Source organism: Austrofundulus limnaeus, unplaced genomic scaffold (assembly GCF_001266775.1).
Source record: "Austrofundulus limnaeus strain Quisiro unplaced genomic scaffold, Austrofundulus_limnaeus-1.0 Scaffold37, whole genome shotgun sequence".
In the NCBI taxonomy this organism is placed as follows: domain Eukaryota; kingdom Metazoa; phylum Chordata; class Actinopteri; order Cyprinodontiformes; family Rivulidae; genus Austrofundulus; species Austrofundulus limnaeus.
Window position 1 is genome coordinate 954,407 of NW_013952439.1, and position 14,563 is coordinate 968,969.

Sequence of the window (14,563 nt, forward strand, 5' to 3'; positions counted from 1 at the left end):
ATTCTGGCCATTAGATGTAGCTCGTCTGTGTTGGGACATTCTTTTGAACAGTGGCTGCTTTGTTTCCCGATGTATAACTGGTCAGTGCCAGGAGGACTGTGACCATTTTATCAGCTGGRTTACATCCAGCATGGTGCGGGGCCACACTGGGGTGGTCTGGGCTCCGTTCTCCAGCAGGAACGCCGGCTCCATCTGGAGAACGCTTTGGCCATTAAAAGCCAYGTTTTCTCCAGAACCGCTGTTGGCTTTCAGGAGAGAGGAGGTCATCGGCTTTTGATAAGAGCTGCCCAAAAAACCCTGGAAAAAAACTTTTTTATTAGTGCAGTTAACAAACAATTACATATATTTTTAAATTGTAAGCTGCTGAGAAGTATGCCATGCTTTGTTTAAGCTTAGTGCATTAACATTTTATGAACAAATCTTACATAAACAAATCACCAAATGAATCCTGAATGAATAATTCTAGAAACAAAGAGGGTGATTAAATTTATGGATTATGGAAAAGGATGTTCAAAATATGAAGTATTCACTTAACCCCCAAAATAAACAAGCAGATATACTTTTTGTCATTTTTTAAATTTGAGTGAAATTAAGACAAGCAAATGACACTATAGTTAAAAGAAACTATATATATAGTTTACCTTATGGTGGTGTTGGGGAATTGCTCCTGAGTCAAGCAGAAAAAAGACATTAATGTAAACAAAAGAAGCAAACATCTCAGCGAATAGGAGCATGAAGACATTGTCAATCAGTTTCCAATTACTCAACTTTGAGATTTCTCATGAGGAATACCTTTTTATAAGATCTGTGGGGTTATTGTGCAGTGCAGAATGTGACGTCAGGCCGCTGTGCTTTTATTTCTCCTTGAACAGACCTGAAGTAAACCTGTCATTTACCAAGACCACTGAAACTTTGCTCAACCTGAAGCAAAAACAGTTCTCTGAGCTCAAACATGAATCGACTTTTCTTCAACGCAGCAGGCACCGTGATTAAAGATGCACAAAATGTTAAAATAAGGAAAGGATTAAAAGAACTAAATCCCAGCCACACAGGAAGTCTGGATGAATGAGCAGCTCGGTGTGAAGGAGGCGGCTTCAGAATACATGCAGCAGCAAAACAGATCAGATCAGGTCACAAAATCAGCTACAACCAGAAATACATCAGTGACAATAACATTTCCATTTATTTACCTTTTTTTTTTCACTGATGAGACATTGTAACCTGGAGCTCAGTTAATTAACCAGCTGAGCTCTAATTAGTTCACTCCTGTAGGTTAGGAGRTGCAATTAACAGAATATTTTAGGCTTTTTTTTTTTTTTGGGAGGTGAGCTGGGCTTTTATTATTTAAAAAATACACCTGYGACCTGATCTGGTTCAGCTTACTTTGACCAGCAGAAAATCCATCTTTTTCTGCTTYTTCCTTTCAGGGTCACTGTGCGAGGAACATCCTGGACAGGTCACAAGTCCATCACAGGGACACAGAGAGACAAAGACAAACAAATATTCCCTTACTCACACAGGGACAATTTACCAATTAGCCTAACGGTCACAAATTTGGGACAACTGTGGGAGGAAATCAGAGTAGCCTGAGAAAACCCACACATGCACAGAGAGAACATGCAAACTATTTTTTATTTACTTTTCCAGAAAGGTCCCTGGCTGGGATTTCATTCGGCAACCTCCTTGCTGAGGCAACAGCAACTGAGCCACCCTCAGCAGTAAATATCAAGGATTAAAAAAAAAAACTCCATGTAAAACATTCATCAGTCTCTCAGGTGAATGTTAAACTGGTTGACGTCAAACATGTCCACTTCATTTATTTCTGAGCAAAAGTTGTCTCATTTCTTTATTTTTCATTCTTATAAGAGTGAACTAAGGTARTATATGTTGCCTGGCAAAAAAGGGTCACCACCTGGATTTAACTAAGCAAACAGGTAAGAGCCTCCCATTGGACAATTACATGTCATCTGATGAGTTATTTAACTCYGATGTAATGAGAAGCTTCTTGTTTGTGGTCCAGAAGGGTCAAATTATTGGTCTTWATAATCTTGAACGTTTTTAAGTTGATACTGCAGGGATCTGTGTTTAACTGCATTACATGTAGATGTTGTTCATGCTTTTAAATGTGTTTCCTAACCTTATGATTTTCTTTTTGTAACTACGTCACTTATTTGTGCTTGGATTTGACATAAATTCAACAAAGAGAACAAACGAGGTGATGAAACCAGGAATTGGAGTCTGCACAGAAAAAAAAACATCACACAATTATTCAATAAAGTTGTAATAAAACCACACTCAGTTTAAACCTTTTTTAACTATAGTGGCTTTTTATTATCATGAATTATTTGTGTCAATGATTAGTTTCATGTCATTTAATCTTCCACAAATAACACATTTACTCTGTTCTTCTCAGCTTGCAATAGAAAGATCCTCAACACTGTACATGTGTTAAAAAAAAAATAGCGGCACGTTCTAAAMAAAAAAAAAAACAGTGAAAACTAACACCGAGGGGATTCTAGGCTTCCTGTCAACAGTCGTTTGAGCTGAGGCACAGAAAGAAAAAAAACATACAGTACAAAAGATAATTGAAGCATATTGTAAAAATAAAACATATTTTTTTTATTTATGACATAGTATTTTGCCAAAAAAAGTGCTAGTCAAACCTTAAAAGTGAAGTCAATCACAGACAAAGGAATGCTGTAACTCTACAATCCTGTTGATGTTTATTATTCTGCTGCTAAAAAACTAAAATCCCCACAAACAAAACTTATGTACATCATATAAGCAACATTTTCTTTATGAAGGTGCTGTGAAAGATGAGATATGACAATAATCTGATAAAATGAACTTTTAGGAGCTCTTAAATGTTAAAATAATTGCACTACATGTCATTAGAAAAAGACAGAAATCCTAAAAGAAAAGTCTGAGTTTGCCTGACTACAGTGCATTTATCTAAAGAAACGCTTCAATTTCTTTAAAGCCTTCAAGGTCAACCTATAAAGCTAAAAGTGCAACGAATTCCTTCATTTTGAGCAGTAAAATAATTTAGACAAAACACCTTTTGAGGCTTTTTTGCACCATGAACCCCGACCTGATCATCTCAATAGAAATTAACCCAATTAACTTGTTAAAGGAGACATATCCTGCTTTTAAATCCTTCTTTTTCACATTTAAATCATTCAGTTGAGGTCTGTATAAAGTGGAACTGCAGTGCTTTGGTCTGAATTSCTCCTTATTGTAACTCCACAAGCCCCTCTTTCACCCCTTTTCTGAAGTGTCTMCCAGAYCAACTCGTTTTGACGCCGTCTCTTTAAATCCAAACAAGGTGCTTCAGACCCCGCCCCCTTCACCAGGTGCAGCTATTTTTGTAGTTTAATAGCAGGCTGTCTAAATCTATAGGTAGCAGAAATACAGGCAAAAAGCACTTAAAGCTTTGCTAGAAGCTCAAATTGGCAAACATCTGTGAAAAAGCTAAAAGCAGCAGCTGGTAGCTAAAAGAAAAAAGAAACAAAAACAGGAACTAAATCTTAAAAGTAACAAATATTAGCTAAAAGTAGAAAACGGCTGTCTAAAATCTAGAAATAGCAGAAGGTTAGCTAAAAGTAACAGAACTGCATCTATCAGCGCAGAAACTTCTAGTTTATAAATTAATTAAAAGATGTCAACATTGAAAGACTTGTTCATCCAGCCTTACATGTTGGAGCCGGAGTCTGGACCTGCAGAACTGCGGATTCATAAATTTGGCTATCTGGAAGTCCATGACCTTGTTTAGCAGCTCTGTAGCAAATATTGTGTCGTTAATGTTCTAAATACATCAGAGAAAACTTAACGGACTGAAAAACATGATCTAAACAGAATATAAAGATATCTATGCAGCACCAGGAGAAACTAAACTCAACTTTTCTGCACTCCTAGAGACTCAAAGTACACAACAAAATATATACTGTATAAGGGATGAAAAAGTGGCTTTTGCATGATTTGTCGCTTTTAAATTTCTGTTAAGTGTGCTGCCTCCTTGTATTGTTGTCAYCATTAAACCTATGAGGGAAAAATGGAGGTTTTGTTTGTCTGAAAAAAAAAAAAATGGCAGAAACAATTATTTTTCCTCGTCTCTTCTAGTTTAAACATTTAACATGAAGTTCAGGGTCAATGTAAGGCAAATCATTTAATTTAAAAAATAACCTCTAGGCTCCCATGATTTTCATGCAACATTTTACTGTGAAAATAGCAGAAAAACAGAAATCAAATAAATCAATTTGACTCGATTGCTTCTTAAAAGGAAGCAGAACAGTTTGCAGGCCTTGAACCCTATAAACTATCCATTATATTACACATTTACAATTTCAACTGACCTTTAACTCTGACTTGATCCTGAGTTTATTCAACTGGAAACACATCAAGTCTTTGCCTAACTTCCTGCACAGCAATGTCAGCAAAAATGTAAAAGCAGCAGAAAAACTGTCAAATGACCACAATAGTCAATGTTATTACMAACAATTATTAAATGAGAAAAATCTGATAACTAAAAACATCAATGTTTACTTGTAAAGAGTGTGAAAAAGATCTAAACCATTTATATATTTAAAAAAAGCACCCCATATGTAGAAATTTGTTTAGAAATGGAAACAATTTAAAACTGTGAACAAAAGAAATAAAAACGATTAAATCAACATAAAACCATCCATCTAATTTAAAACCCCAAAGGAGAAACCTTAAGAGCCACTTTACCCAGAGTGCCTGTGGACTGTGTACAGTACTGGAGATTAGGTTGTGATTCTCAGGTTTGGACTTCAGTCAAAACAGATCATCCATCATCAGCCCAACAACTAAATGATTGGTGATTTAAACGCACAGGTGTGTTTAAGTGTTTTGTATTTTGAGGAGCGACCAACCAGGCAAACTTCCAGATTTTTTAAAAAAAGGAGTTAGTCAAACCCAAAAAKATCTGTGCAAGCAGCTCTGAGCTGATATTAGGAGCTAAAGACAGCTTCATCCCACAAACAGAACGCCCTTAGTGGCACAGCGTTCAGTAGTTTTGAAACATGGAAGCTGCAGGAACATGTCTTGAAAAACAACTCATTTCCTGATGACCGCTTTGGTGAAGAGTCAAACTAAAAGTTGTTCACTGTGCACTGACTGCCACAGTTTCACCAATTAATGTAAAACGAGCGTAGTTGTCTAATTAGCTGAGTCTGTATTCACAGTAACAGCTAACGTCCCACTGACTCACAAGAAAAACTAAAGTTTAAAGACTAAAGTCGGAGGCGTTGCTGCTGGAAGTAGAAGAGGTGGTGCACACAGTCAGGTGTATTACAGTGTGTACAGGTAGGAATTAAAATATACTCTCTTGGCTGTAACTCTTATTAAAGTTAAACTAGCTAAAATAAAAACAGATAAAAACCTACCACCGATGGACTCCAATCGCCCAACCCCAGTGGAAGTTATTCTAAAAACGGAGCTAACTATTTAACGTAACCGAGTGTGTAAAGGTAGAAACGCCTCCTTTAGGTTTTTAAAAAAGTAAAACTTGGCTGATGTCACTCAGAAAAACTCAGGCTAGCACTCGACCCCTACCGATGAGCTGAGCGGTGTCGTCGTCGCTGTGGTGCTGGTCGTCTGTGTCGCCGCTTTCTGAGTCTGTGTCCTCCTGCGGGGAGTAGTAGCCTTCGTAGCCCTCGTAGCCCAGGATGGGGGAGTCGCAGTGTGCAGGGGAGACAAGGCACTGGGCGGTGGTGACGGTGGTGGCTGAATAGTCCGCTGARGACCCGGGGCTGGAGGGGCGGAGCAGAGGAGTGCGCTCCGAGTTGGCATCGTAAGTTCCTTCTCCCTCTCCGCGTCCTTCGGCTTCCTCCTCGGAGTCGGACTCGGAGTGCTCCGGGTTTTTCTTGGTCACGCGCTGTTTGCACACGGGACACGTCTTCTTGGTCTGCGTGAGCCACGGGTCGACACACTTACAGTGGTACGCTGGCAAACAAGAAAGGACAGCAACAACTCAAGCTTTATTCACTAAAATGTACAACACRAGCAAATACAAATATATATTTACTACTAGGAAAACTTCTAAAATCTGCTTTATGTACTTATGCACCAACATGATGATCAACAAAATAACTGATTTACCATGTGAGCACGGTAAAACTCTCAGCTTGTCTCCTTCTTCATACTCATCCAGGCAGATGGCACAAACATCATAGTCATCTCCTAAAATACAGAACAATATAATTTATTTTATTCAAATTAGTAAAAAAGTGAACACACCACGTTAAAACTAAAAGCTAGCTTAAATAAATTAAGCCAGTTGAAAGTGTATGAATAAACAAGACGTTCAGAAACAGAACTGATTTTTATAGCATGTTTAAAACTTACCACTTGAGGAAAAAAAAACAAGATTTTTTTAAAGGGATCCATGATTAGTTGTAACATTAGACTTTATTTAATAAACATTTATTTTAACTGTAAAATAAAGACTAAAAATACTGTAGGATGTTTAGTTTTTATCATTTTTAAACTAAAAGTTTAAAAATATATTTTAACATGGACGGAGCCATTTTATTTACGTGCAAAGCATTCTGGGCAAATGATGACGTGGATAGGTCCTCAGTGCGAGGCTGCTAGCTTTTAAATGAAACCAGAGAGCGTTGACAGAGAGGAGAAGGTAGAAATGACTCAGCCTGTAACTGAAAATATGGATGGAGGACAACAGAGCTGCTTCATGGAAGAAGAACCTCAGCTTAGCCTGTTTGCTTTAGCTCCGATGCTATCACCATATAYATGTATTAGCTCAGCGCTACACATCCTCCTCTCGTCACTGAGGTCCTCCATCCACATGACAGAGAGAGGAAACACAAAAATGACTCAGCTGCAACTGAAAATATGGATGGAGGACCTCAGTTTAGCTTGTTAGTTTGTTGTGCTAGCGCAGAGCTAATACATATAAGGCAATATAGCGTTGTGTATTTTTACAGTCTTTATTTTAGAGTAAAAATATATTTTTATCAAATAAAGTCTAATATTACAACTAATCAGGGATCCCTTTAATCTAACTCCTTTGTCTGAATATCTACAGAAACATTTAAGCATCTTTTAGCTTCAGTAAATCAATCCTATTCCTAACAACAATAACTGTTTTATTTTATTTTTTTAACAGTCTTTAATTCTAACAACCCCAAGAACATGAATCGTTATTTCAAATATGAAATTATACAACAAAATGCCTCTGGGAATGAATAAATGTAAAACTAAAAAAGTGATCTTTAAGCACAGTTTTAGGATTACACTGTTGCACAGACAGAATGATAATAACATCTGAACTAAATGTGTCTGATTAGCTCAGGAGGTTGAAAGTTCAAGTAAAGTAAAAGTCTTGATTTGGACTTTAAGCAGCTTACTTCCACTAAGATAATCAGCGTCTTTCATTTAGATAATTTATCTTCCGAACTTTCTCCTTAAAATGTAGTTTAGTCTTCTTTTCACTGCCTGAGGATTATTTCTTTTAAACAAGAACATAAAGCGGGGTGTGTGAAACCTCAGCACTGTATTTAACAAGTCATGTAAAGAAAATTAACTCCAAGAATTTTCTGTATTTGCGTTTGTCACATGGTCACAGAACATTTTCTGAGCAGATCTTCTCTCACAGCAAAGAACATGTGAGATAAAAAAAAAAACATTTGTACGGAGTCATAAAAACAGCACATGATGCTGAGGACATGATTTAAAGCTTGCCGTGTTTCTTTTCACAGCTTGATGAGATAAGGGTAAGATGAGGTAAATAAGGGTTTCTGACAGCTTTCCTTGTTTGCAGTAAATGTTCTGGAAGAGTCTTAGCTTTGTTTGCACAGCAGCTCATCTAATGATCTTCAGACATTTACCTCAGAGAAGCATGAAAAATGTATAAAGCTGGGAGCAAACGGTTCTCACGCAGCGCTCGTCTAGAACACATCCAGACATTTAAAGACTGCAGTGTATGTGTGCAAAWGGCTTTTATAWGAAACACAGGTTTGTGTTTGTGAACATGTGCTCAATATTTTCATTAACGGTTACCTTTCCTGAACTTGTGCGTTGGAATTTTCTTTAATTGCTCCTTGGTCAAACGATTTTTCCGCAGCTGTTTTCTGTACTGCACGCATCGGATAACCTGGGCGAAGCAAAAACAACAATATTACTTATGAKAGAAGACATTCGGGACCAAAGCATTCATTTAAAGTGCCCGTGACATCAAATTTTTATGCAAATAACAGTGATTAAACAGTGCAAAAAATTCACACCGCTGAGATAAACTGCTGTTGATTTATTCACATGTGAAGTAACAGGAAGTGATGTCCAAGAGGAATGTCTGCACGTAAACAAGSCATTGCTACAATAGTTAGCAACACTGATTGTAAAGAAACTGATGTTTCTTTAGATTATTTGAAGTCACTATCAGAAAGAGGAAGAAGAGTCGGAGCTTAAATAACATTGCTTCAATAAACAAAGTCCAGAGTTCACGTTCTTAAAGAGTTCCCCTTTGATGTCACTTCCTGTATCACTTTTGCTGAGCCAAGTTRAGAAGAAACTTTGCCAGTTTTGGGACAAAATGGATAAAATCATGTGTATTATTTAAAGTTATTTTAAAAGTAAAAGGTGTTTTCTTTGACATTTTGTATTTAAAGCGTATGCAGGTCACAGACACTTTAAAAATGAGGTGATTTAGAAAAAAACATTTCTATTGCCTTATGTAAATCAAAGACACAGACTTAGYGAACAAATAAAGCATCTAAAAACAACAGTGGCTTACTGCAGCTTTGCTGAAGTACAATGAGGTCACTGTTCCACTACCAAGAAGAAAAGATCGCCTCATGGTCAAAGTGCAATACAAAGAAACAGAATCGACTGTTTAAGAAGAAAAAAAATCTAACTCTTGTAAATTTAGACTTGGCAGATGCTTTTACCCGAAGCAACTTACGAATAAGAAACAACATCCAAGCTTCTGTGCAGTAACAATAAAAACTCTTCTGAAGCAAATCAAGAACGTATTTATAGCCCGTCTCCTTTAACGCTGGAGTTTTACACTAAGATCTGCTTATGTTGAGAAATGAAAAATGTGAGGATATTTTGGTCTAACCTTAAAAATAAATTTGGATTTTACAAGATGTCATGCTCAGTGAATATGRTGGGGATTACTCAAGTATGACCACATCAAATYATAGCTCAAAATCTGTAAAACTGACTGAGATCCAGCAGTTTTTGTGTAGAAGGCCATTTGGTGGTGGCAGCCATCTTTATTCAAGTTGAATCCAAACAATAATAAGTAGATGCATTTTTAGTGACTTTTCTTTAAGTTTTATTAAAATCTGTCCAGTGGTTTATGAGATTATGCTAAAAGACATCCACACACACAAAAATACACAATAATCCTCCATGTCTGTATTTCAACTGCAGGTAATAATAATAATAATAATAATAATAATAATAATAATAATATGTAAACATACTTACCAAAATTATACACATGACAATAATAACCATCCCAACAACAGCAGTGAAAGGAATGAGGTAATACGATATTGGAAAAGAAAAAGCTGGCTTGAGGATCACGTAGGCCCTGCAGATCGAGGGGGATAAACAAACAAACAAACAAACAAACAAACAAACAAACAAACAAATAAATAAATAAATGTATTTGTTGTTCCATTCAAATTTAATCGGGCACATTGGTTCAGTCTTGGTAAAAAAAAACTACTTGTAGTATACGTTCTAAAAAATATACTTTTTCTCACCCAACTTCTGGAATTATGATTTTCTTGAGCGTCTCTGCAGCGTAGAAGCTGGTGAAAACTGAGGGGATCTGAATCTGGTCTGCTATAGTTTCTGAGGGGAAAAAATTTATAAACACTTAGCACAAAAATGAGGTAAATTGGTGTTTGGTAGATTATTTCTTTGTTGTAACAGTGCTTCTTGACAATAAATCTTATACTGTTGGAAAGCCTGTTAAAATCCCTTTTAAATGGTGCCACATTTGTAAGGAACATGCATTTGTTAGATGAGAAGTAGAGCTGAGTGTCTGAGTTACGCACACGGACATTTCGCCAAATCCTTTCTGCCAAACAGCTTATTCTGCCATTGGCTCATTTGGTGTTTGATTGAAGTTTGAACAAAACGTCGTCAATTTAATAATTTATTAATTTAACAAACAGGAGCCTCAAGAACCATACACAGCCACAACAGCCCGGCACCTCCTCCTCATGCTGGTCACACACAACTGTGGGATGGCATCCCATTCTTTTTGTGCTAAGTTTAAATATATTTACCTTCAAATTTGAATTCTTTAGTAGGATGACAATAACGCTGCAACAGCCTATATTTTATGAACACTTACCATTACTGTAGTTCATGTTGAGAAGAACATCTGAGTCTACGTTGTGTACGATCGCAGCACTGTATCCAGCTTGCTGTGCGTTCAAAACCTATAACCAGTTTATTACATTAGTCTAGTTTGTAACATACARCTCTTAAATTATTCTATTTTAAACTTTACTGACCTTTATATCAAAATTGCATTCATAACGTTTAATGAGAACAATAAATTTGGTGGTGTTGGCGTTATAAATGCTCAGATTCTTAGGAGGAGGGTCCATTGTTGTACACCCATTAAGTGGTTTGGACACCACCAGAACTCCCTTTAACATAAAGGAAAAAAAAGTTGTTATAAAGAAAAATAAAGGAAGTTTTTATTATACAGTCTTTCTTTAGACATCYGCTCTCACCATTAAACCCTCCTTAGGAAGTGAAGGTCCAAAAATGGCAGGTAGGTCCTCAAACAATATGGAGGTCATGTTGTTAAAATGCTGCCAAGATAYGGACATAAATCAGAACAAGATGTGAAAMAATTTACACTTTACAGACAAAACTTTTATAAAATCTGTCAATTAAAAACTGCCATTTCACTTACAGCATATATATATCCATGTGTGGGTGAAGGGATCAATATGCTGCAGAAACCCAGAATAAGGACATTCAGTTGAGTCTCTAGGCGCCACACACCAAGGTGGACCATCCTTGTTTGCTTCCAGTTCCTCTGAAATGTGGAAAAAACAAAAGAATCAGTGTATACTGACAGAAATGTTGACTCTTTACTCTTATGGCTGCAATCTTTGGTCTTCAGGCCAAAATGTCCTGATGCATCTCATTAATCCTGGTAAAAAATTAAAAAAAAAAAGTTGAGTAGGTCTCTGGACAGGTTTTTCTTTGTTTAAAATTTTATCTCYTCTCCAAGAGATGTCTTCACTGAAGAAGCAACTAAATATTTTTGTTTTTTTCAACAAAGACAAACTCGTCCAGAGGACTTACTCAACTTCTTTTAAACTCCTGAAGTTTCCTAAAACACAGTTTAAACTCATGGGGACCAGTTCTTTCAAACAAGAGTCCCTAGATTGTGGAAACGCCCCGTGTCTTCATGAGGCTGACTCTGATCCTTTTTTAAAATCAGCTTAAGACACTGTTGTTCAGACACACTTTTAGCTAAATGTATTACTTAATGTTTCATTAGTCACATTAACTTGTTTTATTGTATGCTTTTAAGCTTAAATYGTATGTATTTTATTTTTGTTCCTTGTGAAGCACATTGTAATGAAGCGGGCTTTATAAATAACATTTACTTATTTACTGCCAACCAGCAAGTACCTGTCAATTTCCAAATGTACTTATGTTCATTTTTTTAGAGTATGGGATAATCCAGGCACAAGTTTGAAACAAATCACTGAACAAATTTTCTTACACTACTTCAAATAGACCATTTAGGTGATAAATCTGTGCAAATACACACACAGAGATAACAAACCCAATGTGAAGTGGAGAAGCAGAGTGAGTCAGTGTGAACCGATCTATTAAGATTACAAAGGCAAATCCAGGAAGTCGAGCACTTCTGGAAAACGGTGACTAGTGTGTATTTTTAACACCATATACTCGAGATTCTCAATTATTTCGTTTAGACAAATAAAGACAACACGTTATGTAAAACTAGGTGAAAGCTAACTACTTATTACTGTTCTGACCAGTCTAAACAGGCTAAACTACATTGTTTCTACGTTTCATGGTCGTAAAACTCACTTGTTTTCGTTAACAGAGCTAATCTTCTCTGCATTTCCTTTTCCCACAATCGCAGTCTGATAAATGGGATCACTAAGGTCCAGAGTTAGAACTCAGATTTTCTTTAAGCTTCATTTTCTGCGCTTTTGTTTGTATTTCTACTCTGCCTCCGCACACGGCAGGAGGGTGGGGTGTAGTCGCAATTTCAGTCGTTTAACTTGACTTTAACACAGTCATTTTTATCAATTAGACAATGTTAGGCTGTTTTCACTAGCGATGTTATATTTTCACGTTCCAAACTAAGTAGGAAAACAAATTAGCACTAGCTGACTTTTAGCTAATTAGCTGTTGTTATAAATAATAACAGGGTAAGTCCTTGCCATTTATCTGTCACCACCGTACATAGTTTATTTCTACTCTTTTGGTGGAAAATTTAATTTAAAAATCATGTAAAACTTACACACCTTAAGTTAGCTGGACAGTTCTTGGCAATGGTTCTTGGTTTGTTTGTGTTTGCTAGTTTTTCATTCTTCTTCTCTTGAGATTTATCAGTTGTTKCATTACCGCCACCTACTGGTCAGCTTCAGAATGACACCGTTTAATGAAATGATCACATCCAGCATCCTTCTAAATACAGCACCATTATGCTCACTTTTTTTTCTAGAGTGCCTTATAATAAACTCTTCTTACTGAATATCTATTTCATTATAAAACAAGTGCTTCATACAAGTGCCTGTGACAATCTGACCTTGACCATATTTCATTTAGTGCTGCCCTCAAATGGTAGGTAAGATCTGTGTGCTGTTACCATACARTGTATTTTTAATTGAATGTTAATAACATAGTTTAATTTATTTAACTCATTGCACTTGAATATGGAAAGGATTTCTCACAGAAGTACAGATTTTACACAAACATTTGAAAACTATATTAAGCTCTTTAACATCAGTTAGATATGAGTGTTTGTTCCCGCCACACTCAAGATACAATTTTTTTTTGCCTTTTGATAGTTTATATAAACCCACAACCTTTACATTAAGATGTACAGTGTAATAAATGTGACCCACATGACTGAGGATTAAAGTCATAAATGTATAAGGAGCATTAGGCAGCCATAGTGCATTGAATAGAACATTGGCAACTATTGCATTTTGTCAAATTATAATGAATATATATCTTATCTACATGTCGTTTAAATGAAATATCTGAATTATGATCTTTTTTAACTCTTTCTTTAGCTGTAGCTACAAATAAACATGGCTTTGAGCAGAACTAGCAAATATTTTTTTCTCAGCTGGTAAATCTCAATATCCAGATATGGATATAAATGCTTTTGTCCCATAAAAATAGGATTCAGACAAAATATCAATGAGTTATCTTGATTGGGAAGAYAAATCAAGGCATATCTCTGGAATAGCTCACATCATGATGATCAAAATAAATACGCTGAGCTCATTTTGACCAAATTTGACTTAGTCCTCAGTTTGATGTGATGGGTCACATATTTTGTTTTAACCCTCTGTCATCATGTGCCTTTGCAAGACTGAGTTGTAAATGTAGTTGTTGAACAGAGCAAACAGAAGCTAAAAAATTTTGACAGGATGTGAGTCCAAATACTGCTTGTGATCTCTGGAATAAAAGGGAAACAGTTTWWAAAAAACAAATGAGACAATTATTTTAGTGAAAGTAAGCTAAATATCTAAACAACAATATGTTTGGGTATTGTATGTTCTTTGTGTGTTTTATCAAATGATCAGGGGTGTGTGAGGGACTTTTTTCAGGATGAGCCATGTGTGCTGCAGCAAAATGTTTGAGTCAMCATGAGTCTGAAGGTCAATTTGATAAGAAGAAAGAAAAAAATGAAATTTCTTGATTTCTAAAACGTTGAGGATCAGCTGCTTTTATTTAGAGTATTAAACTGAAATAAAGCTGGCAGTGGCTCCTCCAGCTTCAAAACCAGACAGAAATAAAGCCACACYCAGGTATGAATGTACAACACTGAGACAAAAAACACTATTTCTTCACTTTTCAGTTCATGTGCAAATTATCTTACATCCTGTTAGTGTTGCTAAACATTTACTGAACTCACGCTGTCYTTTAAAGCAGCTTCCATCTTGGACTGATGCAGAAATTTGTCGCAAAGAGGAAATACTGGTGCACAAGTCTGATGTGGTTCCATAGAATTTTGACTAAAGACAGAGTTTTCAAAAATCAAAAATAGAAACTTGTGCAAATTTAATAACAGTGATAAAACTGAATCAGGAGGACTGAAAAATACAGAAAAAAATGTTGTGATTCCAAGTGTTATCTGCTTTGTAAATTAGAAAAAAATGTGGGTTTTAATAATATTAATCGGAGTTTCTGAGCCCCATCATCCTCAAGTTCTTTCACACACACAAATAAACTAGATACCACATAGCAGTAACATAATGACCCCCGCACACACAAATGCACCAGTAATAAGAAGTCTTTATTCCTAATAAAAGTCATTGTACTAGGT

The 14,563-nt window shown here is 36.1% G+C and overlaps 1 protein-coding gene across 2 annotated transcripts; it reads right to left on the reverse strand.

Annotated features, from left to right (window-relative positions):
• Nucleotides 1-4,195: 4,195 nt before the first annotated feature.
• rnf167 (ring finger protein 167) lies at nt 4,196-12,622 on the reverse strand. Of its 2 annotated transcripts, XM_014006705.1 has the most exons (11): nt 12,528-12,545; nt 11,113-11,170; nt 10,928-11,053; nt 10,743-10,823; nt 10,518-10,655; nt 10,355-10,442; nt 9,756-9,846; nt 9,475-9,580; nt 8,041-8,134; nt 6,121-6,201; nt 4,196-5,964 (listed from the first exon to the last, which is right to left on the reverse strand). In XM_014006705.1, the coding sequence occupies exons 3-11, from the start codon at nt 11,030-11,032 to the stop codon at nt 5,552-5,554; spliced, it is 1,197 nt and encodes a 398-aa protein (XP_013862159.1). In that variant the 5' UTR covers nt 11,033-11,053; nt 11,113-11,170; nt 12,528-12,545; the 3' UTR covers nt 4,196-5,551. The 2 variants fall into 2 exon arrangements, with proteins under 2 accessions (XP_013862159.1, XP_013862158.1); XM_014006704.1 differs by lacking the exon at nt 11,113-11,170 and having other exon boundaries at nt 12,528-12,622.
• Nucleotides 12,623-14,563: the final 1,941 nt, after the last annotated feature.